At 35.4% G+C, this 26,995-nt stretch overlaps 1 protein-coding gene across 4 annotated transcripts in view; it reads right to left on the minus strand.

Annotated features, from left to right (window-relative positions):
• Positions 1 to 1,395: 1,395 nt before the first annotated feature.
• Positions 1,396 to 26,995, minus strand: part of IMMP2L (inner mitochondrial membrane peptidase subunit 2) — a 449,643-nt gene continuing 424,043 nt past the window's right edge. For all 4 annotated transcript variants that reach the window (XM_057403701.1, XM_057403700.1, XM_057403702.1 and 1 more), the window contains one exon: positions 1,396 to 1,669. In XM_057403701.1, the coding sequence (XP_057259684.1) occupies positions 1,550 to 1,669 (120 nt within the window). In that variant the 3' untranslated portion in view covers positions 1,396 to 1,549. The remainder of the gene's footprint in view (positions 1,670 to 26,995) is intronic.

Below are 26,995 nucleotides of genomic sequence, written 5' to 3' on the forward strand. Positions count from 1 at the left end.
AACACGAGAAGTCAGTGGGGAGGCTGTCTGTGTTGCCCCACAGACTGGTGACACTGCCTATGGGTATCGGGTTTGCTGTGAGGTGCAGGGAGCAGCATTCCAATACTGTGCAACACTTGTGGGATATTTAGGGGGGACCAAAGTGAGGGGAATGAGGGTGGTTTGGGGAGGATCAAGGGTAGAAAAAGAGAGAGAGAAGGGTATGAAAGGAGCTGATCACACATAAACAGGTGCTAGTTTGTTGATGCCTGAACCTGATCAGTGCAGACTCTCATGTTCTAATTAAACTCCATTTACAGTACTTTTTCTGGGTGCAGAGGTCCCTGAACTGTGTGCATGTATGGGGAAGGTCTGAGTGCCAGTAGCTGGGGCAGACCAGGGGTGGGAGGCCCGTATGCCTGTGGTGCCAGTATGGGGTGTGATGCGGGTGCACTGCCAGTGAACGACACTGGCCAGCACCAAGCCGGACCAACAGGTGAGTGAGGCACATGGCCTAGAAGGTGGGGTGAAGGTATCCCTTGAGGTGAACATGAGGCATTGTGGGGTCCCAGGCAGCTGCTTAGACTGCTGTTTGGTTGGGAGACCCATTTGTGTGTGTACACCTTTGCCTGGGAACAAGGACCCAGGTGCCAGTATGCAGTAGGATTCTGTATACTGGGCAAAGCAGGTGTCTGATCCTGGAGGCATCCATACTGTATATATTTATATATATTTCCCACTTATGTGTTTTTATTCTTATCAGTCAGCAAGAGGATGAAGTCGCTGGTGCCATTACTGTTTATATGAGTACAGAGTCGATATGCCTATGTTGTGTGTCACATGTACATGGTTACACCTATGTTGATGTGTATATGTATGTCACATTGTGTATGTGTGCACATGTCCAGGCAGAATGCATGTCTGGATAACATGAACAGAAAAATATCATTGAGGTAATAAGTGAGGAACAAATGCCTTCGTTTTTGTTGATGACTCTGGCACTAGTTTTGCAGAACACATAACAGTGAATCAAAAAAAAAAAAACAACAAAACCAAACAATGCATATGATGAACTCTTCAGCTACAGAGGTACTGATTCTTCAGTATTAGAAATTATAGGACAATCCAAAAGATTATCACGTATTTTTTTTTCGTAGGCAATCAATGATAACACTAAAGGTTCCATTCAGTTACTAAAGAAACAAGATGAATGTAAAAGATATTTTCTTGAAGGTTTTAATAATTTTTAATAATTTCTTATCCAGGCAAACATGACATAATCTGTCAAAGCATTTTACTGCTCCCAGAAAACTTGAACATTCTACAACCAATTATTTCAAAGTAAAATAACACAAAATGCACCAAAAAACCAAAGCAAACAAAAAAAAACCACCAAAATCCCCCCCAAAATTACACTTACAGTGGCATTTTAACATGAAGATGTCACATGTATTTGCTGACATTGTACCTAATGTGAAAGCACACTTGGCAAAATCTCTTATGGGACATGGTATAACCACTGCAGCTCTTCCTGGTTAATCTTCAGTGTTTTTCTGTCTGAACATTCAGATCACTCTTGCTCTCTCTTGAGTGGTTTGCGCTCTGGAGGAAGCACTGCCTGTAACTTCTGCCAGCGTTGTGGAGGCCAGAGGATATGAGTAGCTCGAGCATGTAAAAGTCCAAGAGAAACCTGTAACCAAAATGTAAGCCATAGAAATCTTTAAATACTGAAAAAAGAAAAAAATAAAATAAAATGTGGAAAATACAAAGCACATTATGATTTGATAGAGCAATGACAGAATACAAAGTAGAGAACTTTGCATGCACGAAGAGCATCTCATGCATGTAACAAGAGGAAAAGGAAAACTGCTTCAGAGATAATAATTTTTACATAAAACATTTTGTGAAACTCAGAATAGCTTGCTGAAATGCACTGGTTACAACAAACATTAACTGGGAATGTTTTCTCAGGTTTAAGAGAAACAGCTAGTCAAAACGGATGAGGCATTCTATAATCCACCTAAGGCTTTTGGTTATTAATTATTCTGGGTACAGCAGAACAGGGTTCAAGTGTCTATTCTGAATAAGTTAAACAGAACCTGTGTCTTGGATTTGAGCTATGTATACTAATCACACCAAGACAGCGGTTTTTCTAAACATGCTGTGCTTTCCATTTATCACTGTCCTTTGAAGTTCTGTTTTGTCTCCCACCAAAACGGAAATTACTATGAATCATACATATTTCCCTGAGGATGAAAAAGTATTTCTGATAGAACTATTTGAAACACATCTACAGATCAAATATTGTGAAGTTCTAGGACTTCTACACTTCACTCATATGTTTTTTAAACATATTTTGCCATATTATTTATTATTAATTTACTTCAATAATTTTAATCCATCAATGTTTTACTTCAAGAAATCAAAATCAAAGTCAATATTGACATTGCTTACAGAGGAATCACTTATAGGTAACAGATTAGAAAAAACAAATTGTTTAGAAAACCTTAAGAAAAATACAAGAAAGAATCTTTTCAAATACAGTATGAAATGGCTGGACTAAGAATAGCTAAAATAGTATAGTCACATTTTCAGAGTGAGGTCATAAGACAGGTTTTCAATATCTATACTTAATATTTAAAGTAATCAGTTTGGTATGGAGTTAATCTCCCTTAATTTGAAAAGTGTGCAGGATAGACTTCTGCATCTTACATTACTTGTTCAGACTTCTTCTGGAGACAGAAGTGAGTAAGCTTCCCACCGACTATGAAGTGCCAATAGAAAAGTTACAAACAGGACAAAAACATGGTTAGAAATACTGGAATGTCTCTATATGCAAAAAGATTAAATAATTCAGACTCCTAAAGAGTCAACATGGTCAGAAGTCTATAAAATTAGAACAGCACAGATAAAGAATGCATAGGCTTTATTTACTTATTATGTCATCATTTCTCATAAGAATGAGGAAACATCAGATGACATTATCTTAAAGAATTTTAAAAACCAACATCCTTCTTCAGAGTATGCATGATTCCATTATACTTGCATACATTATACAGGATACTGAAGAGACCAGAAAATAATAACAGAACTGGTTCAAATAATAATAGTAGAAAGTCCATCACACACAAATGAAAATAAAAGTAACAGTGTAGTCTGTATACTCCAAATTAGGAATAACTGAGAGAAAAATTATATACTTGCTCTGTTCTTATGCTCTAATGATTTGGTACTGGTTGTTGTCAGAGCCAGAGTTAAACGGATTTCTGATTTGAACCTGTACATTGTTGGTTCAATTTTTATGTAAACTCGGTTCTTAGTTCCATTCCATTTGTCATCACAAAAAAAAAAAAAGGAAAAAGAAAAAAAAAGTTATTTCAGTAAGCAGGTAATTCGTCATTTTATGCAACTAGACACCAAATAGGCCCCCAGGAATATCTTCAGCTAATTTTCTTGATTTAATTTCATAGGATTAATGTATATTCACCAGTCTCTCTCCACTACATTATCAAATCAGTGAAGCTGAAGTGGTCTATATCTAATTCCATATTCTGTAGCTTGATGAAGCAGGTGCTGAATTACGTGAATATAATTTGGTTACTTAATAACCCATGATATCTAAAAGAATCTGAAGTAGATCACTCTAATTGCAGTCAGGCATCATATTTCACTTTCTTGAGCCCTTGCAGTGATCACTTGTTTCCCAGATCCATTGCAGCTTTTTTTCCTGCACTTAAGCAAAGGACAGACTCCTAAATGATAACTCCTTTTTCTTTTTGATAGGATTTAGCTGTTTTTTTAAGTCTTGACACACTTCTATGTAGTTTATTTGACATTTATGGAATTCACAATATCCTTTATCTTAATTATACCATAAAGCAGTCTGCAAATGTAATATTACCATAGGGATGTGTTCCCTGAGTATACAGCATGATGGCACACACATTACAGGCTGGTGACAAAATATAAAACCACAGCAAACCCCACCACTGTATATAAAATGTGACAGCTTTAGTACAAAGAAAAACGTTAAAATACTCTTCTCAAACACAAATAACATCTCATTTTCAAAGCTATGTGTTTTTCTCCATTCACTGCTTGTTACTGATGTCAGCAGGGGGTTCTCACGCATACTGAGAATATAATAAATGAATCAAAACTTGTTTGAAGCTGAAGGTGGGAATAATTTTGCCCAGAGGATTACTTCTATTGACCATCATCTGACTTGAAACTAATAAAGAAATATTCTTCCTATAAACCTGATTTACAGGACAACATGACTAGTGCTAAAAAGGAAAAACGGGTATTGTTGGTTGATGGAAGTCTTTACGAAATAACATACGACACTGGTGCTATAGGGCTTCTTTTGTAATAACTTCAAGGCTCACTTTAAAAGCATCTTGATATTTAACTTCTGCAAACAACCTTGATAACTTTTGTCCATTGCCTATTATGCTGTAGTTACCACAGCAGCCATGAATTTCACTGAGGAAGAACAGAATTGTTCTCAGAGAATAACCTGCCCTTGTTAATGGGTTTGCCCTCATCAAGGTTAGGTATAGACAGAGGGTGAACTGAGAGCTACACTTTCCATCACAACAGTGAAATACTGAAATAACCTATTAAAAAGAAAAAAAAAGAGATTAATCAGCTTCCATAAAGAATTATTTACTCTTATTAAATAAGTTTTCTCCCTTTAAACACTGCATTAACTATAAGAAAAAGCTTTACAGGCACAAATTCTTTGAGAATCATATTTCATTTACAGACATGAGTAAGAGATGCCAGCAATCTAAATAGCTGATTTTCATTTCTACATTATGATCTATTCATTATTCTTGCTGTGGCAACAACAGACACTATGTTGAATAGAATCCATATTATTGTCCTTAACCTGAGCTGTTTAGGCATTAATTTTTTTTAAATCTTTAAATACTTAATAACCAAGAAGTCATTCTGTTAACACAGCAATTTTATCTGCAAACTCAGTTTTGAATGAGTAATACTGTTTTGACACTTACTGTGATAAATGCATATTTCCTCAGAGTCTGCTCATTGTTAGCAAGTTAGTCGCATGGAGACTGATTAGTTTTGGTACTGCATTAGGGAAAGATAAGCCTAAGTTAAGTTTGATATCGCTGCCCTGGTACTTACAACTATAGTGCTCATTCTGTCCTAACAGGTTTGGATAAACACATCTTTATTAGTATAGAGGATTATATTATTATCACTCCCCCCAGTTCTAAAACTTATCATTTAGAATACTCACTAATTTACAGACTGTACTCTATACCTCTTCTTATTTGTTTGCCATTTGACACCATCACTGTTGCTTAGCATGATGCCTTTTCTAATCCCAAATCATAATGGCATTCAGACTGTACAAGAATCTTCTATAAATGTAGCTTGCAGTGGCGCACACCAAAATGTCTATGTAAATCTAGGTCCCGATAAGGATGTCATGCTAACGAGGGTATTCTCAGCTTTCTCAGGATAAATAGAGTCTACCCAACCTGCTGAATTCAGGTACTGCTGCTCCTAGTTGTGAGTTCACTTCACATTAGGAGAGTGACCCATACATTTCTCTTTGCTTCTCTTTTCCTTGAACCTTTGGTGATTTTGCTTTAGCTTAAATAGCCCAGATTTCAAATTCTGTAACAATGTTAAAACAAGAAAGTACAGCACCAATGAATATAACCTGAGAAACAGCAATGCAGAAGCAAAAATGCCAACTAGTCAGTTTGCTAACTAGAAGTGATAGCAAGACAAAAAGACAAGAGCCAATGCAAAAATATTAGTCCAGTTGTATCCCTGTAAACCAGTATTGGTAGACTCGCACCAATTCTGCAAGGCCTCAAGACCCATTTCTCAGGCTTTTCTGAACTTTCTTTGCCTGCCTGGAGATTTGATTTAGCTAGTTTAGCTGCAACAGTTTTTCTAATGAGCAGGTGACTATTGCCTAATTTGTTACAGTTTTGCTTGTATGACTTATATTGGTTTACATTTGCATAATCTTGTGGTATAATCAAGGCTTTTATATATACAGTAAGAAGTAATTATTCTGTATAGAATGAAATATTTATGACTTTGACATAATAATGTTGTTTATAGGAGTATAGGCATGGGATAAGACAGGCTTATTAAAAAAAACAGGAATGCTAATTAAAAAAACTGATGGGGGAGCTGGACAGAGGTTTTAAGACTAGCAAAGAGGAAAAAAAAATGGAGGAGAGCAAGGAGTGTACTAACATATGTAAAAGAAAATATATAATAAATACAGATTAAAAGTGATGTTTACAATTAATAAACACAGAACAAGACAAAAAAAACATGTTCTAAGTGGAAAAAAAATTAGTTCTAAGTGGAACTGAGAGTGAGGAATAAGAAACAATCAACAGCACAGTACCCTTACTGAAGAATTCAGGATGCCAGTAACATACTAAACCACCATTTTCCCTTTTGAGGAGGATGTTGCTGCCAACCTTAGGACAATTTAGAGTGCAAATGATAATACCATTGTAATTGAGCTAATCATATTAACAGTCCAAGTAAAATACTGGAAATTGTTACAATTTTAATGCAGGTGTGAATTGGTGGCTTCTCATATAAGTCAAGTTCACTTTTTTGCTCACAACAAAGTTTTCATTGTACCACTGTTACTGCTGGTTTTCTAATTGACTCTCCATAAACTCTCCGTTAAGTAGAGAAAGGAAAGAACGGTTATCTTTCTTCTCCTCACTTGATATTTCTTTTTGTAGTTTTCCTAAACAAAAATGGTGATTTTGATGAAATCTTAATAAATACATTTTGGTTTCACTGTTTCTTCAACTGCCAAAAACCCCCAAACATTCAAAACCAGAAAAGAAAAAAATTAAATAGTCTATATTAGTATTTTCTTACAATATATTTTGATTTGGGGGGACTGTGACAGAAATGTAATGTAATTATTTCAATAAAAACATGAAATATGCATGAAAATTGTACATCTTTCTGGCAGAAGATGCTATAATAATCATATTGGAACTAGACGATCTTAAGGTCCTTTCCAACCCTAACTATTCTATGATTCTATGATTCTATTACAAAGTATAAAATAATATAACAAATGTGTGAATATCTAGATAAGTCACAGAAAATAATAATAAGTGAAGGTAATAGAAAGATAATAATAAGAAAAAGCATAGCAGTAATCCTTAACATTGAATCAACAATCCTCTCTGAAGGTGTACGTGAACAAGTAATTGAATGCAAACATTCTAAAGATGAAATCCAAAAAAAAAAATACTATATTAAAAATTATATTATTTCATCAAGTTTAAGCCTAGAAAAATTTCAATATTCATTTGTATTTTGTCTCCTGGACTCATTAATAAATGTTTAAATCATACAAATCCTCTAAAATACCACTGGAAAGGAACAACGCGAGCTACCCAAAAAAACAGAAGCAGACATAGATTACAAGTGCCACAGACTATAAACTTCAAAATTTTCATCAACAGCCAGCCAGAAAATCACAATTTTAAAGGCTTACATTAGCCTCTGTGTTTCAAGAGGCACTTTTGTTTTGGTTCCTTAAGATGAGTTATATTTTAAGAACCTTGTACAGGCCTTCCAAATGCCATGGCCAATGATAAACATTCAAACACACACACACAAAAAATAATTCTCAAACCAAAAAGATATAAAAAACCATAAACAATCACAGTGTTACAAATGATGCTTTCTATTCTCTGCAGTAATACATTCTTATTACTTTTTTTTATAATACACAGGATAGTAAAGAAGCTTTATGTACAGCATTTCACATGCTCAGCAATATGAAACATCAGCTGTGTTCAAGTTTTTATTCTCATTTTCTGTTTCATAAAACAAAGTCATCGGGGACAGGAGGGAGTAACCCTGTAGCAGTAGAGGTCTGTTTAGACTATACTTTGCTGGCTGGATACTTGCTGCTACTCACAGATTTTGAAAGGTGGCAATACATATTAGGTAAAAAATCCTCTAATATGGAGAAATCCTCAGTGGTTTATAGATGGTGCCATTGGAGCAGACATACAGCTCTAATGATTTTTTCCAGATCCAGTAGGTCATAGCCCTGCTACCTACATCATATTAGGCAGTTAGCTATAGTTTGGTAATACTGAAATTCTGGAAGATCAGGAATGCCAAAATTGTGGAGGTTGAAAAGGGTGTGTAAAGGGACCAGGCTAATGAGAAAGGATAGAAAAAAGTTCTACAATATTTCAGCCCCCAAAATCTCAAAGAAAATCTCAGGATAGAAATGCTTAGGCAACTATGCAGGGTTTCAGCTATAATGATAACAACAATATATAGTGTGGGATAGCTATCTGCGTCAAATGAGATTGCTTGTCTTTAAGAAAGGTTGTTGCACTGGGTTTTGATATTAGATTCTGGTGTAAAATGGTCTCAAAGAGAATTCTCCCAGTAAATTAGTCTTTAAAAAAAAAAATCCATACTTTAGTAGAAAGTTAACATGATTGCTATTACGTTTCATTTTCTGTACATGGTTGAACTACTATCAAGTGCAGTACAAAGAAAAAGGCTCAATAAAAATAAAACCCTGTGGATTACAGTAAAATCCCAGAGAAATCACTTTCTCTAGTAGAAGTATCTGAGATAATGAACAATGGCAGGAGAAACAAATATCCTTGACATCCTTCTTTTATGCATGCAAGAATAATACAAAGATTAGAATCAACAGATTATTTTGTTCATAAACTATACCACAGCAGATGTTCTTTAACTTACATTGGCTCAGTGAAGGTTGGCATAGCAAGATGCTAACTAGATCATGAATACAAAAAAGAAAAAAAAGGTTTTGGATTCCTTTCAACTACATAGAAAAATCCTAGCATCTTCATCATTCTTTCCTTTCATAAATGAACAATTCAGACCAAATGCAGCCATACAGATCTAATAACAAGGAAAAGAGTGCAGCCCATTAATTTTTCTAGTAAGTGTTCTATTATGGTTCCATTAGTTTGAGAGCAGAAGCAGATCTAGCTATAGATAAAACATCCCATATGTGTTTATCTTTCACAGATCTATTGTAGAATGTGTAAAGGTCCTTATTAATGTTATCAAATTTAGACATGTCCACTGAGATAGAAAATATATTATTAAAAATCTGAAATTATCATATCAATAACTATTTTAAGAAGTTTTAAACAGTGAAAATAGACACTCAAAAGGGATGCACATCTACTAGACATAGACATAATCACAAAATAAGATGTAAAAGAGAGAAATATATTTCAAAAGCAGTGTGTGATACCCAGAATTAATAAAATTTGCATGTCAGCACAGAGTATCTGCCTGAAATTAGTGTAACAATTGTGACTGTTCCAATCCAGCATGGTTTTGCAATGAATCTATTCATATCAGAAGAGGTGAGCACAGTCAGTGCATTGTAACAAAAGTTCAGGTTATTGATTAAATTGAAAAAAATGTAATGTACTAAATTTCAAAATAACTGGGTTGCATTCTCATTTGTTCTACCATATGTACATGCCTGTGTTAAACCTAAAGTTACAAAAGAGGTAAAGGAAGGAAATGGTCAATATAAACAGAATGCATTTTGCATCTCAGATTCTTCTGTAGTTCGATTTTGCAGACAGGGACTAGTTAACATTGGACCATAATTTACATTCATAACAGTAGTGCAGATTTAAAGGAATTCAGTTTAGTGTATTTTTTTATTAAATTCCCAAAGAAATCACCTGTCAATGCCACTGACTATATTCTGAATTCTATCTCAATGCATTTTCTTGGAATTGTCAAGAATGTATTCTTGCAAGAGATACTATAGCTAATTAACTTTTTCACTCCTTCACAGTTTTTTCTTCTGTGTTTTCTAAAGGCATTTTTTTAAAACAGAGGTTAGCATATAACAGAGCACTAATACTCTTTTATCTTCAGTAAGTACAGCATCCTTAGAATTTTTTCTTTCTTGCTTATGATTAACAAAATCATTATGGTAAATAGGTCTACAAAAAGATTTACAAACTATTACTTAGTTTAGATTTTCAGCAACAAAATGGTGAAATAATTTGCTTACTGCACAGTATAGTGTGCTTTGTATGCTGCATATACATAAATATTGTTTAATAGTTAAAAGCTTTCTAATGTTTCACTGGGTGATGCACAAAAATTCCTAGGCTAAGCCATGTAACTCAACAGAAGAACAAAATGTACTAATAGCTTTTATGAATCAGCCCCACGTTAAAACGTAGTAATATATCTGCAATTCAATATTTTAAGAGTTGATAAATCAAGTGACAGGAAACAATTATTAAAATGCATTTATTATATTCATCTAGAAAGTATTAGCTATATCCCAAATCTATGCCTATTAATTATTCAGGAATATATAAAAGCCTTCAATGTGAATTCCTGTTCAGCAGCATATTGTGTCAGTACCAAGAGTCAGAAGAATGTCAGGCTTAGTGACATTTTTCAGCTTACTACACTAATATTATGTGCATTGTCTTTCCTAACTGAATACTTAGGACACTATGCAGAAATGCTGTGCGTTACAAATTAAGTTTATTTCCAGTTTTGTTCTGTTGTGTGTCATGAATTTAGGGCTTCATTCTAAAGATTTGCCAAATACATCAGCACAGTGCAGGTAGTACATGGGAAGGAGTCCCCAGAGCAGCTCTAAGGGCTCACTCACACACAGGTACCCAGAGTCTACACTTGTCGTCTCTCTCTCTATAAACTTAATTCATCCCCATGGGCTGGTGTTCAAGCAGATGGAACCATGCCCTCTGCTCCATCACCCCTTCCCTGTGGTGCTTTGTGCTTCCAGGAGAGCCAGACAGAGGCATCCCAGCATGCTGTGGCATAGAGATTTACTGTGATGCTCTGTGCAATATGGGGAAAAGCCTTGGCATGTTCGTGTTCTGTTTCCACCTCATGCTCACAGATGCAGGCCCTAATGATGAGTGCTTAGTACTGCAAAGCTGAGCAAACAAACCAAGATGACAGATCACATTCCACCAAATTTCCAAAAGTATGACTGTGCCACCAGACTTCGCATGCACACAGGCTGGGAGAAATGACATTTCAGATTCATTCAGGATTGGAAAAAAAGAAAGGAAGTAATCCTACTGTCAGAAAGCAAACAGTAAGTTTCAACTTCTGGATATACTCAAATTTGCTAATACAAGTGATGTGAAAAAAAACCTCACATATTAGTTACCTCTGGCACCTAATTTACATTCCTCATTCTCTTTTGAAAAGCTGAGCATAGTACCTGATCTCATAGGTCAAAAATCAGGGCTACTTATGAACTTAGGTCTAAGTATTGACGCTAAAAGATGTCATGGAGAACATCTTATCCCCCTGTTGCCTTGTCTGCTGCTAAGAAAAGCTCCAGCCTGTGTGGCCCCATCAAGTAATCACTGGAAGCAGCAGACCCCAGCTGTTTGAACGTTCAGCACCTTAAATTTTACCTGGCAGATACCTAGCAGTCTGACAAGATCACCTTACAATAATTATCTAATGCTAAGGTAAGAAAAAACAAAACAACACAAAAGACAAAGTAAAGAAGGCCAGCAATAACCAGAAAAGTTAGTTCAAAGGAATAGGTGAGAAAATATATCTTAATTAAAACAAAATGGTACAACACATTATTATATCACAACTGTTAATGGGCAAAGCAAACCTTTTCTAAAGCTAGAACTGTTCAGAAATTTTCACTGGCAATAGCGTATATGTTCAGCAAATAGATCTGTCACCCTAATCACAGCTTTTCTCACACACTTCAACAGTTTTAGCCTGATACAAATGAGATTGTTGCAAAACTGTTAAAAATAATTTCAGCTTTTTCTTACCTTAAAAAGATGACTGTTTAATACACTATTGCACCTAACTAAACATTTCAAAAATTCCTACGGTTAGGCTTGCCTATATTTCCATCCAAAATGGCATACAGAAAAACTTCGACTCAGACAACATTGTGTTGGTAATGTGAGCTTATAAAAAGCAATGGGGAGTAAATATTCAATGAGCAGCTAGGATATCAAACTGTCATTAAATAGCTGCATGGTATGTTATTAAAATTATAAAAGACTGTTTAATAGAGGTCTTTGTATGAGGATAGTTAGAGCTCATCTAAAATGGTATATTTCATTAAGATAATTGTTTTATACATAACCTCCCCAAGTTGATTTACTGGAAGAAAACCCCACATAAATACTTTAAAAATATACAAAGATTTTTCTCCCTCTTGTAGCTATAATAATAGATATGAATTTAAAATGTTTGAATACTTCCTTTCATGTCTTTATCTGATTTGCTTTGCATTTTTGTTAAAACCATGGGGAACATGCACTAAACCAGCTTTTACTTTACTTGGAAAAAAAAATGGTAAATTTATTGATTCTTTTCTAGTCAATCTTACTATTATTTAGCATTCTCTGTTTTTATGATACTGTGATAATTGTCAAAATACAAGGTTTCTTGATATAATTCAAATCATATAGCTATCCTTTCACTTTGTAACAGAAATTATGATTAAATAATTTGCACTATATATTTATTAATATGATTTCCACAGCCTACATCACTAGTCCTCTTCATGTTCAGTTTTTCTCTTCTTCAGTTCATTCCTGATTAGCCTAAGATAATGGCATAGCAGGTTTTGCTGTGGAAAAAAAGAGCTTTGCAAAAATAAATCAGAAGCATAATAAGATTCATCTTCTCAATCAAATACAGTTGCAGTTCTTCCTTGTAGTCCTGAGTCTACAAGGACTGCACATCTCATGTGAGATGATTATTTAATTCTCCACAGAAAACTCTCTCCCTGAGGTAGCACACGTGCTTATCGAGAAGGCAATTTGGTAGCTAAGTGACATAATGGGTTAAGCCACCGGGCCTGGCCTATACACCTGGCAGCCCAGGTGGGCTGATCCAAAGGAGAGGCAGGGTAACAGAGCACCCCTTCACTATGGGGACATCAGAAAAAATGAGGAATGACAGGAGGAACCCACATATGGTCTTCCTGACCATTACATTAGAAGACCAGTTAATTGGACTAAAGAGGTACTTTCTGCTACCTTAGATGTCACAGGAAACTACTGGCTGCTATGCCTTCTCATTCAGAACAGAAAGACTAATGACTGTATATTCAATAAAATATTATTTCATAGTTGTAATCAAATCATAGTTCAGCAAACCATATGCTGAAATTAAAAATTCGAGTAGAATACTTGAGCACGTTGTTAAAATCAAGTAAAATAAAATAATATTAATACAATTTCCAGTGAGCTGATGATCCAGATTTATTAACCCTTTTAAATTACCCAATTTTTCAGATTATATGTAGCTATTAGGCTATTTTAGCGAGATATAAACACATAGGACTGCCAGGTCACAGGTGCAGGAAAAGAATTAACATATTCTGGATCTGAAAGATATAAGTATTAAACTTTACCACTAAAATTAATTCATTACACAGAGTTCTTTCATTTCCCATCAGAAAAACAACATAATTAAAATTCCTTTTAAGTGCTTCCCTTTTAAGACTATCTCATCCAAAATATGCTGCAAAGGAAGCATTTATTTTGTACCTCAGTATTTTGGGGTCAGAAATCACATTTTTGGTCAGCAGCAGACTGTGTATCCATCACCATTGCTACAATGCCTGGATATCTAAGTACTATCTGAAATTAGCTGAGGAGACAGCAGCAGTGAAATGTGCAGACAGTTCACTCTGATGCATTTTAATCAGTCTGCTCTGGAGAAAATATGGTTCTACACATTTACTGAATTGTTTTTTCTGCATCAGGATCTTAGCACTCAATGTAGATTAAAAACATGGCCCATATTTTAATGAGACCGTTATGAACAGTTCATCTTCTAGCTTAGATTTCCAAAAACCCACCCAAACCTGTGAAGTAAGGCTTCCACGCTTTATTCCAAATTTCCCACAGTGACCTAAGTTTCATGCCATCTGGAGCCACGTATAGAATGACAGAGGTCATTCTGAAGAGGCCTTGTCCTCAGAAGTCTCATTCTCTGGTGGTATGCACCATTAACCCATTTGAAGAGTGATTTGGTCTCCAACTGAAGGCCGCCACATGGTAAGCTTGCAGACATGAGGACATGATTTTAACCATGACTCAAATACATGCAATGAGCCAAAATCACGATGCCATCCCTAAAGATGGATGTTAGCATCTAATGACAAAGGAAAGTGTGGCTCTTATGAAAAGTAAACAAATGCAGGGCCAGATTCTCAAGGGAGTTGGAAAAAAGAAAAAGGAAGCTGTAGATAGCACACAAACTTTAGAGTTGCTTGAAAAATCTGAGTTAGAATCATAGAACCATAGAATAGTAGAATAGTTAGGGTTGGAAAGGACCCTAAGATCATCTAGTTCCAAACCCCCTGCCATGGGCAGGGACACATCACAATAACCATGTCACCCAAGGCTCTGTCTAACCTGGCCTTGAACACTGCCAGGGATGGAGCATTCACAACCTCCCTGGGCAACCCATTCCAGTGCCTCACCACCCTAACAGGAAAGAATTTCCTCCTTATATCCAATCTAAACTTCCCCTGTTTAAGTTTTAACCTGTTACCCCTTGCCCTGTCACTACAGTCCCTAATGAAGAGTCCCTCCCAAGCATCCCTGTAGGACCTCTTCAGATACTTGGAAGGCTGCTCTGAGGTCTCCACGCAGCCTTCTCTTCTCCAGGCTGAACAGCCCCAACTTTCTCAGCCTATCTTCATATGGGAGGTGCTCCAGTCCCCTGATCATCCTCGTGGCCCTTCTCTGGACTTGTTCCAACAGTTCCATGTCCTTTTTATGTTGAGGACACCAGAACTGCACACAACACTCCAAGTGAGGTCTCACTAGACCAGAGTAGAGGAGCAGGATCACTTCCTTTGACCTGCTGATCACTCTCCTTTTGATGCAGCCCAGGATATGATTGGCTTTCTGGGCTGCAAGCGCACACTGCCTGCTCATGTTCTGAAATTAGAAGACAGACTTCCTCCCCAAACTTCAGTAATGATATAAATTCAGCTGCAACAGGAAAACATTCCAAACTAGGATTAACATATTAAGTAAGAGGCCAAGAACTTCAAACTTATACTGAGCAAGCATAATCTTTAGCATCCACTGCAACAGCAGAGTCCAATGCAGCGGTTGCTCTGTCCTACAGCAGGGCAGTGCCCTCTACAATCTCAGAATACTACACACCATCTTTCTTCACAGTCTCTGCCAGATCTCTGCAGAAATTAATTCACAGCTACTCACAGTAAAGCTCTCTAGTACACATTTGTTTAAAGAAATTTTTAGGTACATAGATGTTTCTGGATAGGATCCTGACGTTTTCCTGCCTGGTAAAACTGGCTGTAACCCCTGAGTTACTTCTCCATTCTGGAAGCCCTGTTACCCTTCCCACATGTGTGCCAAGAAAGGGGGTAACCTCCAGCTGGCCTCAATTATCCATCTTCAAGGCTTTCTAGTTACTTGCTAGTTGCATTCTCTAGGTAGAAAATTCTACCAACCTTCTTCCACTGCTGGACAGAGCAGCAGTCAACTCTGGTTCCAGCTCTCTGCTGCCTAGCTCCCTTATGCAAAATGGGAAGGGGATCCACTCTAAATCCCCACTCTTTTATGAGGAAGGCTGGAGATCAAGGCATATTCACAAGCAGAATCTGGATGACAGAGGATACAGAAATTATTTCCAAGACAGATTAATTTCCAGGTTCAGCTAAAACTTCTCCAACAAAAAAGCTAAATTCTGAAGCACATGAACAAATATTTAATTCTCTGGCCAAAGAGCATCCCCCTAGATTAGACACTGATTGAGATTAATGGGGCATGTCCTATCTCCCTTGTTACTTTTTTAAACCTCATCCAGATTCGGGAAAGCCATCTCACCTGTCTGACTGCAATGAAAGCAAATTGCTATGGTCATCTTTTCAACTATGAAAAGTAAGGTTTTTTAAAGAGAATTTAAGATTCTCCTCAAAAGAGAGATGAAATAAACAGAAATTTATAGAATATATATTGCATATACCACAGAAACTATCCAGAAAATATATCAGAAAATAGTATATTAAAGTGGCTTATTCTCAGGGATAATATTTCTGCTGGCCTCAGTTATTAGCTTTAGTGCTTAAAGAAGCTTTAATGCTTTTGGTTTTCAAACGTTGAGTTTGTAATACCTAACATGTTAAGTAATACATGTTCATTTAACATGTATTACTTATCATGTAATACATCTTAAGTAAAACTTTTTCTTGCCCAGCCTCTATGACTCTAGGTTTATTTAAAGTTCTTACTTCCCTGTACTGAGAAGCATTACTATCAGTGCTTCTCAATCGTTAAATAATTTCTGAAAATGCTAAACCAAGCACTTGAGCTGCTGAAAATGCTAGACAGGATGTACATCAAAATATACATGCACGGCAATTGATATTCCCAAAGCTATGATAATCTAAAAAAAATTCAGTGTCCACTTTCCATTCCTTAGTACATTGCACATACTCATTTATATAAGTACAAAACACATGTAAAATAGTCCTTTTGTTGAGCATCATAGACATGAAGCTACTAAAAAAGAGATATCAGAATCTTTATTATGTCAAATTGCATTTTACTTTACATTTATTGATGCGACAAAAACAATGTTGAGCCTATTTGGTGATTATCATTTGAGGTTTCTTACGTAGAACCATGTCAAAATGAATTCGTATTTCATGAGGTTTTTTGAAAAGGCTTTAAAACATCAAAATTCTGAAACATGCTCAGTAGAACTATTTGTAAGTAATTAAAAATGATAGCTTATACATAAGTTGTGATCAGATCCTAAAGCCATGTGAGCAACGGTGCTCAGATGACAGCCTGACAGATAAATTTATGCTTGATATATGGGCGCTGTTGATCACTAAATATTGACATTTTATTATTCCTTTGAAAACAGAAAGTTAAAATTTCTGCTATCACAAGTACTTTTGCCTCCTAGTTCACAACAGATTGACATTATCCACCTGAAAACTAGAAAATCATTAATTACTCAGCTTGTGTTCTCCAACTTCTCTGTTATCAAATGCCACTGTCACAATGTAAGAGAGCTTTTACTTGAACAGAAAAGGTAACCAACATGATCAGGAAGCCTTAATTTTTCTCTGTTTGGAAGAGACACTAACATGATGCACTATGGCATTTCTGTATAAAATACTTTTGGATTTGGAGTGTGTCACATTGTATCAGTCAGGAGTCAACAAGTTTCTCATGACATCTCACCCACAGGGAAAGCTTCAGTGTGAGCTTTTTTTTTTCTTTCGCTATTCTAAGAGTATAGCAAGGATTACAGTAACAGTTCTGAAAACTCCCCAGCCTTCAAAGTGTAGTATAAAAACTGTCTTTAAAATAGATAGTGAAAAATATGACGTGACCTTTATTTTTCATAAATAAGTCACTTGAAGTGCGGAGTGTTTGAAAATGCGCTTGCTACCAAAAACATCAACATTATTTTTGTTAATAGTAATTTGTTATTCTACAAAAAGAAAATTAGATGACAATAAACCAAATTAATATAAAATGTCTAAATTAAAATAAGAGTGTCTTTGTTAAACAGACCAGTATAGAAAAATAAGGATTAAAACCTGGTAATTTTTTCATAATTTCTTGATTATTATTACAATGCTTAAGGCTTTTTGAGAGACTAATTCTTGCCACTGGTGTTTCCTAGTGAAAACAAAACTACACAGAGCCAATAATAAATATCTCTGTTCTTTTAAAATCATACATGTTCCATATAAGCCACCCTGAGCTGTGACTTTCTTGCTGTCTTAATTTCATATATAATCTGAACATTGACTGGAGTCTGTAACCTTTCTTCAGACTGATTAGTAAAGCTAGTTGCAGTGCTATTCTTCATGTATAAGCACACCTGAATCTAGCCCTAAGATTTATTTAATTTCCTCTATAAAACGAGAGATTAAAAATTAAATATAAAAACCTAACCAAAAAAAAAACAGATTTATGGAAGATTGTAAAAAGTGTATGTCAAACTCCACCTCTTGAATCTTACTAATTTCAACTATTATTTATAGAGCACTGTGAACAGCAAGGCTGAACAGTTATTATTACTCTGACATAGGTAGATGACAGTCGAGTTGCACTGCATCTTGCTTTTGATGAGGACTATTATTTTCAATAGGTATAACATGTAACAATACTGCAGTTTGTCAGGATTTACCTGAGAAACACAAGAATTTGTAGCAAATACATGAGATTTGTGAATGTCACTAGTACACAGGCACTATTTTCCATGGTACTTACTGAAGTGCTAGGTAAACATACTCCTATTCATAGGAGGAAAATATTTAGTGGTCTTCTAGGCTTTCAAACAATACAAAACAAACACAACCAAAACAAACCAAAACAAACCAAAAAATACCACCCAGAAACCAAAAACAAAAAAAACAAACAACCAACCAAAGAAAACAATCTGAAATATCTACATTTCTATTACAGAAATGTAAATGATACTGAAATTTCTTTTCAGCCTTAAAAAGTGTTGATGACCTGAGGGACTTGTTTATCTACAAGGACAAAGCTTTATGTAAACAAAGAGGAACACTTGTTCACTCTGAAATTTCTGAATCTCCTGTCCGTTTATGTAAGCCAAGATATGAGTAGTGAGCAGCCAATTGCCTCACAGGCATTAGACTCAGACAGCTATTAGAATATAGTGCAGACTACCATAAAATTTACAAGCCTGACACAGAGTTTATTAGATTTAAGGGATATAATTGCATTTGTTTCGATGGACACTGTACTTCACCCATTGGTATGATCCAATCTATTGAAGCATATGGAGAAATACCGACAAAAGGAATCATACGTAGGCCCTATCCAGAGCTCCTTGGGTAGAATAAGAGAGAGATCCAAAGATTTTTAGTATTATTATCCATGGCTTATACTGTTGCATTTTTTCCTAATTCAAGGATACGTGGTTTTACATAGAAAAAGTTCCCTGGTAATGACCAGGGAAAAACTTCGAGTAATTTCTCTGTATTTGGAATACCTGCTGCAATTTTGCCTTCTTTAGAGAGACTGTCTACATTAACATCTCTCTGATCCTAAAAAGAGGTGCTTGAATGCTAAAAGGATAATAAATCAAATACCTTAGGGTTTCTGATAGCCCAAATTAACATAATTCAAGTCCTGAAGGGAGACATATGAAAAAGCCTGATTTAACTTGGCAATCAATACTTTGTGCTCTGATAAAACACAAATGTGAGAGAGCAATGACTAGGGATCATGGTATAAACAATAGTTGAAGAAATTTAAAATGCACATAAATTTAGGAAGTTATCATTAGAAAACTGAGTTTGAGAAAACATCTAGATATAAGATTTGAGGTTAAATAAAGACTGATTGAACTGTTTATTTACTACATCCTCTCACAGTATACTCTTGAAACCCTGACAGAGATTCAACAAGCTTGGATTCTCCCACCTAACTCATAGACTAAACTGAAAATCATGCAAACCTATGTAGACAACCAACGCAAAAGAACTTGACATAGTGATGCAGACCTGCAGTAAGCTGTATTGCTCTTCCCCATTTTCTCTATTGCCTGTAGAGGGAGGCTAGAAAACTGTGCTATTAATTTGGGTGTCTCTGTTCAAGGCTTACAGTTAGGTTAAAAAAATCTGGGTTTTTATATTGATTTAAAGCTCATGAAGTGTTCTCCATTAAAATCCATCTGTTCAGAAGATATGCTTGAAATAAATGCAAGACAGCATCTGACATTAAATTAGCTTCCTAAACGACTTGATAAAAAATTCAGAGATTAAAGGAAAAGCTCACTTTGGACTTCACTGGCCCAGGACCAGTATACAGTAATTGATACTGCTTTTGCAAATTTCATTAATAATTTGGGGAGGGGGAGGAATCTGAGAAAATTCTCAGAAGTCTTTATTTTTTACTGCAATACTAAAGGAGAGTAGCAATAACAGTAGGTGGATTACTGAGCATAGGTAATGGGGATTGAAATATTAGTGACCTTGAGTACATTCCATTTCTAAATGCAATTCTTTAAATACCATTATACTATATGACAGCTCTGGGAATGAGAGAATATGAGAATAGTAAAGCCAAAGTCTCTTGGGGTACTCAGATAAAATGTAGCAGAACCTGTCTAAATGACACATTTGTCATATCTAGTTTTGCTGCTTTAAAACGCTTTGCTCAGGAAGCTGCTAAACTCAGTAGTAGTATCACCTCATCTCAGCCATCACAAATGCATTGTGGTATAATGCCTCTGCATACATACTGCCAGCAAAAAATAAAAATAAAAAAATAAACAAACAAAAAGTGATGCAAAGCTAATATTCCAGAATTAAAACATTACTTATTAACAACAGAGACTTCTTGGCTATCACCACATTACCCAATTTTATGTTTTTTAAAAACAATTTAACCTCAGTTCCCAGGTTTTCTTTTTTTAGATTCCACTTCCAGGGCAGTAGGTATGCCATGTTTTCTCTATGGGACCACATCTGAAATGAGTCAGCCACTCTTTGCTACTCACAGTTGAAAGAACATCTAAAAGTACTTTAAGATTGGCTCTTTTGTGTGAAGCCCAAGTAATCTGCAGCTACTGAAGAATAAAAATATATTGAGGATTCACTGCCAGAGATGTAATTGTGAGATGCAGAAATAATTGCTGGAAAATATCAGAAGCTGGTGTGCCAGGGAAACTTTTGGTTTCGTCTGCTTTTAGAGGATTCTATGTGTTCAGCCTACATGCTAATTTTATATACCAGGGAACATAGTAAAAAAAGTATCATATACAAAATTCACCAAGATCTGTTCCAAAATAAGAAATGTCACGGTTGTTTTGTTGCTTTTTTTTTAATTTGGTTTTATTTGGTTGTTTGTTTCTTTTTTTTGTTTTTGTTTGGTTGTTTGGTTGGTTTTTTTTTAATTTTAAAAAAGCTACTGTAGATAAATTTTTATTTCTTTTTTAGATATGTGATAAAGTCATTTCCAACTTCCTATTTAAAAATGGAGCCTAGTTTTAATCCAGGTTAATTAATATGTAATGTTTGTAGTCATTTATAATTATAATTGCTGTGTTTATATTATGCTAATAGGAACTATATGGTTTATTTTTCACAATATTTATTAGGTTTAAGTATACGAGATATTTCTATTTTCAGTTTGAAATAGAAAGAAAAAAGAGGTGGTTATACTTAAAGATTTATGCTGGAACTCTGTATCTGCAGGAAGTGCATGAATATTTTCTCTGAAATGAAATGTCCTTGATATACTCTTCTTGCACTTTATACTGTTCTATGAATTATAGAAGAACCCACACTGGCTCTGTATGCTATTTTGGAAGAGTTGCTACTCTCCTTAGAAGCAGACTGCACAAGGAAAACTGAATTATCCAATTGGTAGTCACTTGGTACCATCGTAAACTTGCCCAAAGGAAAAATGAAAGTTTAACTTGAAAATTAATTTCAGAAGTAAGCCTTCAGAAAGAGATGTTAAGCTAGGTTAAAAAAAATCACGACACTATTTCTACGAAAACAACAATGATCAAGAAGACCAAGAACTGAGACTTTTATGGCTAATTGGAACAAATTACAAAGATACAGTTTCTAGAATACTGCAGCCTTTCCAACCAAAGGTCCCAGAAAGTTTGCACTGGCATGTACTCAAAGTGGCTTCAGATTTTCAGTTGACTTACTATTACTTTACTAAGTCATTAAAATACCCTAAAATTCACACATACAAAAAACAATCAACCAAACAAAAAAAGTCTGTCTAATAGGTCACTAACCTTGATATCTACAGAAGTTGTGACATTTTTAGAAGATTAATAAGAACTAAGATGAAAGGCTGGTACTGTCTAGAGTATCCAGTTCAGGTTCTCAGCGGGGGAAGCCTCTATTTTTTGCAAAGAGTAGATTGCACAGCATGGCAGCTATCACTTCTCATTCATCAAAGAGTTTTCTGTTTAACAGTTCTGCCAATCTCTTCAAGAAGGCACTGATTTTAGGATAACTTGGAAAAGCCATACCATCTACAAATTAAATGCCACTTCCTATTTCACAAATATTAAGAACAAAGTAGCTGTCAACAGGTTTTCTCTTTAACATTACTTTTGCTGCAAGAGGCATGTAATCCACCGCCTTCTTGTGCCTGATCATTTTAACTTCTGATCCCTTTTAATGCACTGCAATAGTCTACAGAGACCTATTTCTTCAAGAGGACTGGTTTCTCTAGTATCAACAAACCTTAGCCTAACAAATTGCATGACTGCAAACTCTATGTTTTCCCATGTGCTTCTATGTCAGTTACTTGCATGCTGTCGCAGCTTGTATCTTTGTTGGGAACATAGCTTTGCTCTTATATAGGGGGAAATGCAACAATAAATTCAGGTGCACATGAATGCATGAATCACAGCATGCAAAGTAAAACAGAACTGCAAGTAATCTACTCTCCATGGAAAAATATGTTTAAATACCTTTAGTTATCATTTCTCCAAGAACAAACTTCAAAACTTTGTGTCTCTCTGGACTAAACAAGTCTTTGGATCCACAGAAATTCCAAATGTCCCTGAAGACCCTAATAAAATCATAATTTCTATTATGCAAAGCCAAGGTTTAAGTGGTATAATTCCTTAAAATATAAACTAAAGCTAGGATTAAAAAAGAAAATTACTGGATCCTCCTTTTATCTAATCTATTATCTGAGTCATTACATTACGCACCCTTCCAAACCATTTTTAAGTTTTAAAAACAAAGCACTGTTGCAGTAGATTTGCTAGATTCAGATTGAACACTGCTATGGGAAGGTGATGAAGATATGTGTGTAAAAAGAAGTTTCATTAAAAATCTTTTCTAACAAACCTTTAGAACATTACATCTTTGCATGTCTATTCTTAGAGGCAAGAAACAGAAGCTATTACACCAGATACATCTTAAAGTATTATGAAGTGCACTATATTAAGAACTATAGCAAATATCAAAATTTTCTTTTTTATTTTAAGGTGCCATGAAAAGTTAAAAGCTTTTTTTTTTTTCCATAAACTTCAAGGAGGATTACTATCCCTTCTCAAAGCAAAATTCCTTTATATAGTAATGTAACACTGAAATCCTAATGTTAGTGTTGCTACTTTATACACAACTGGTGGCTGTTTGACTGCTTATATGAAGCCAGCTGCAATAAATAAGGACTGATCAAAGCTTTCTACAGTTTCCTCAATTATTTTTATAGAAATCACATTAAAAAAAAAACAAAAAAAAATTAAAGGGAAATTTTCAGAATACCTGCAAACACTAATAATATGTAAAAAGAAAACAATCCCACAAAGTAGGTCCAGTACATCCAGCACCTTCTCATTTTACATTTAAAGCGGAGACAGATTCAATCAAACTTAGTCGTTAGCGAGCAGATTTTTGCGACTCTGTGGCCATGCTGGAATCATTTGACTCTTAAGTGGCTACAATAACGGCTGCTAATTGCCAATGTGGGATTTAATTAAATATCAGGATTTTTTACAGACAGAAGCAAACCAGTAAAAATAAACACCAGATAATCAAGACAATGTGAAATTGATACTGTCCTCATTTAGTGTCCTCTAATATGTGTCTTGAAGTTTCTATTCTCTAATAGAATAAAAATAACATCTTTTCTTTGGCCAAAACACTGAAAATGAACAGCTAGAGCAAGCAAAAAGAGAGCATGAAATAAAAATACAGCAATATATGAAAGAAGATAATTTCTCAAGTAACAGTATGTAATCTTGTGCCTTTGACAGCTCAAATCATTTTGAACAATGAGTTATTTATTGCCATGAAAAGGGAAGCAATTTCCTTCATTCATTTATTTGGTTTATTCTCTCTAGGATACAGAAAATAAATAAAAGTAGTTCTAAAAAGCCATTTTCCATTGTTATCATTTATGCCTTGAGAAAAGAATCTTAAAGTCCTGCAGGCTATGAACAAACCTACTTACTGTCATACATTCCTCCCTTTTCTCATTCTTCATAATAAAGTCAACAAATGTTTGTGATGTCACAGGTGTTCTAAAGAAAAGTAATATTAACAGGCTCATTGCACCACACATTTAGATTTTTAAGATTCCTTAATTCATGACACGTGGGGCATTTGGACAGCAATAAAGTAATTATTTCTCCTAGTTGGGTAACTATTTTCTTGTCTTGTTTGACTTGGAGATAAGTCCTGTATATGCTGGAAACCAGCATCAATTAAAGCATATATATATATATATCTCCTTTTTTCAGCCAATTTTCCAAGCAGGCAATTACAACCAGAGGTTCATGTGTTCCTATGCATTGTCATGCAAATGTCAAAAAAAAAAAAAAAATCTTGTTGAAAGATAAGGTAGATGATGGCCTAAAAAATATACGATTCTTAAACAGTGGCTATGGTCATAAGGGAATAGATCATAGACATCCAGTAGTAAGTAAATTGGACCTGTTGATTTTGGAGCAAATTATGTTACTGCTTGATGAACACAACTACTCAGGAATGAAATTCATAGAACCATCGAATGGTTAGAATTGGAAGGGATCTCAAAAATCATCTAGTTCCAATCCCCCTGGCATGGGCAGGGACACCTCCCACTAGACCAGGTTGCTCACGGCCCCATCCAGCCTGGCCTTGAACACTGTCAGGGATAGAACATTCTCAACTTCATTGGGCAGCCTATTCCAGTGCCTTACCACTCTTACAGTGATAATTTCCTCCTTATATTCAACCTAAAACTCCCCTGTTTAAGTTTGAAGCCATCCCCCCTTATCCTATCACTAAAGTCCTTGATGAATAGTCCCTCCCCAGCAACCTTGTAGGCCCCTTTCAGACACTGGAAGGCTGCTACGAGGTCTCCATGCAGCCTTTTCATCAGAAGGCTGAACAGACCAAATTTTCTTAGACTGTCTCCATATAGGAGTTGCTCCAGCCCCCTTATCTTCCTCATAGCCCTCCTCTGGACTTGCTCCAGCAGTTTTCTGTTCTTCATCTAATTACAGCTAATGCACATCCCCACAAACCCTCTGTGCAGGTTCTGTTACATTCAGTAGGTGTCAGTTTTCTGTAAAGCTGATTATTTTCCAAGTATTGTTCACCTACTCTTCTATATTGGGTTATTATAATTTACAATTTATAGGACAGTTCTTGAAGACCATTCAGAAGCTGAAATGTGCAGAAACCATACATGATCCTTATATATAGCAGTAGATTAATATGAAATAAGTAAATATTATTTTCATTCTGTGATATCCTTGGGATCCTGCTTATCTATCAGTGCTCTCAGAAATGTCGGCTAGCATTCACAAATGTAGAAACCATTTTGGGATGCACCTATTTTAGCTGCCACCTCTCCCTACACTTTCACAACTGTTGCAATCCATTGATGATTATACCATCTGTCTCAAAAGCTAAAATACATGGCTTAAATATATAGAAGCCAGACAGGCAACTCCATTATTACATGCAAAGGCATCTCTGGCATTGTAAACACAAGGTTAAACCTTCCCACTGCTTTTGCAGTTCTACCTGTGTTAACAATTGTGAGACTAGAAGAGGCTTTGCATCAGAATGGCTTAATCTGGGCACTGCAAATTGCTACAAAATTCCTCCTGGATTATGCTAAGGTTCTTTCCAAAAGAACTGCCTTACGGATTGGTACGTCCTATTGAGACATTTTCAAAGAAAATCTAGGAATTAAATCATTAATTGTTCCCTATCTTCTGATTAATCTTTGTCTGAAACAAAAAAATTATCCTCTATATGTGAAACCTTTTCCTAGTGTCCCATCTATATAGGGATTTGTCTTGTTAATGAAGTCTTGTAGGTCTGTTAAGGTAAATGAAACCTTATCATTACATTCTTATTCCTATATACTGTAGACAGGATTTTGTTAATGTGATAGCTGACAGACAGATCTAGATACTGAATTTCTTTGCTTTTGGATACCTGGGATAAAATAGGTTTCTTCTTGTTCTTCCTTCTTTTCTTTTCTGGTGGTGCAACACGCCATGTCTTTTTCTGCTATAATGTCCTTCATTCCCAAATTTTATCCCTAATCCCTTTTATTCAGTTAGTTATAAATATTAAGGGATGGGCATATTTTAATTTGATTATATTAGCACATCTGCTGTATCATGTGGTCTGTGTTACTGTGCTGTTTAATTCTCTATTACCTGAAACGTGATTGTCATGCATCAAGTCAGGTAAGTATAACCAGAAAAGAAGTTAAAGGAACATTTTGTAAGACCTCTGAGATTTCATTTCTCTTAACAACTCTTTTTGCAAAAGTTTTCAGTGTAACACTGAACATTAAAGCGCACATAACTTCTATACATCATATTTACCACATGATGGACAGTTGTGACATACTGTGCCAGAAAAAAAAGAAGGATAATGCTGTGTGGAAAATACTGTAACATTTTCTAGTGATCTTGTTTTAGCAGCACAGAATTGCAATATAAATTCCTACATCACAACTTGACAAAAATTTATTCAACTCAATTTTAGAATAAATTGTTTCTGGAATAAGATTATCTGCCAGATTTCAGATCAGAAACATTTATTGATATCCAAATTCCATCTTTTCACAAACAGGCACTCTGACTACATTTGGCAGGCTCTTAATTACAGTGCACAGATATGCCTCTAAAATAAAAGTTTTCAATATTCACACTTTGCAGGGACCACTTTATTTAAGACTCTGAGGGTGACATAAAATCTGAAATGACAGTTATGATTTTCAGGCATGTTTCCCTCTATCACACATACATTCTTCACACTTTAAAAAAAATGAAGGCACAGTTACAGCTGCTGCCTACTGATCTGTGTGCACTGAGCAGCACATCAACATATTCAGCTTATCAGAACCATTTGCAAGACCATGTTTGTCAAGCAAAACTATCTCAGAGCATTAGGGAACTGATGTCTCAGTTGGATTACTTCACTAACTTTTTTATA

The sequence above is a fragment of the Pezoporus wallicus genome, unplaced genomic scaffold (assembly GCF_028554395.1).
Source record: "Pezoporus wallicus isolate ANWC-B61680 ecotype Strahan unplaced genomic scaffold, APGP_CSIRO_Pwel_v1 contig_7274, whole genome shotgun sequence".
NCBI lineage: Eukaryota > Metazoa > Chordata > Aves > Psittaciformes > Psittacidae > Pezoporus > Pezoporus wallicus.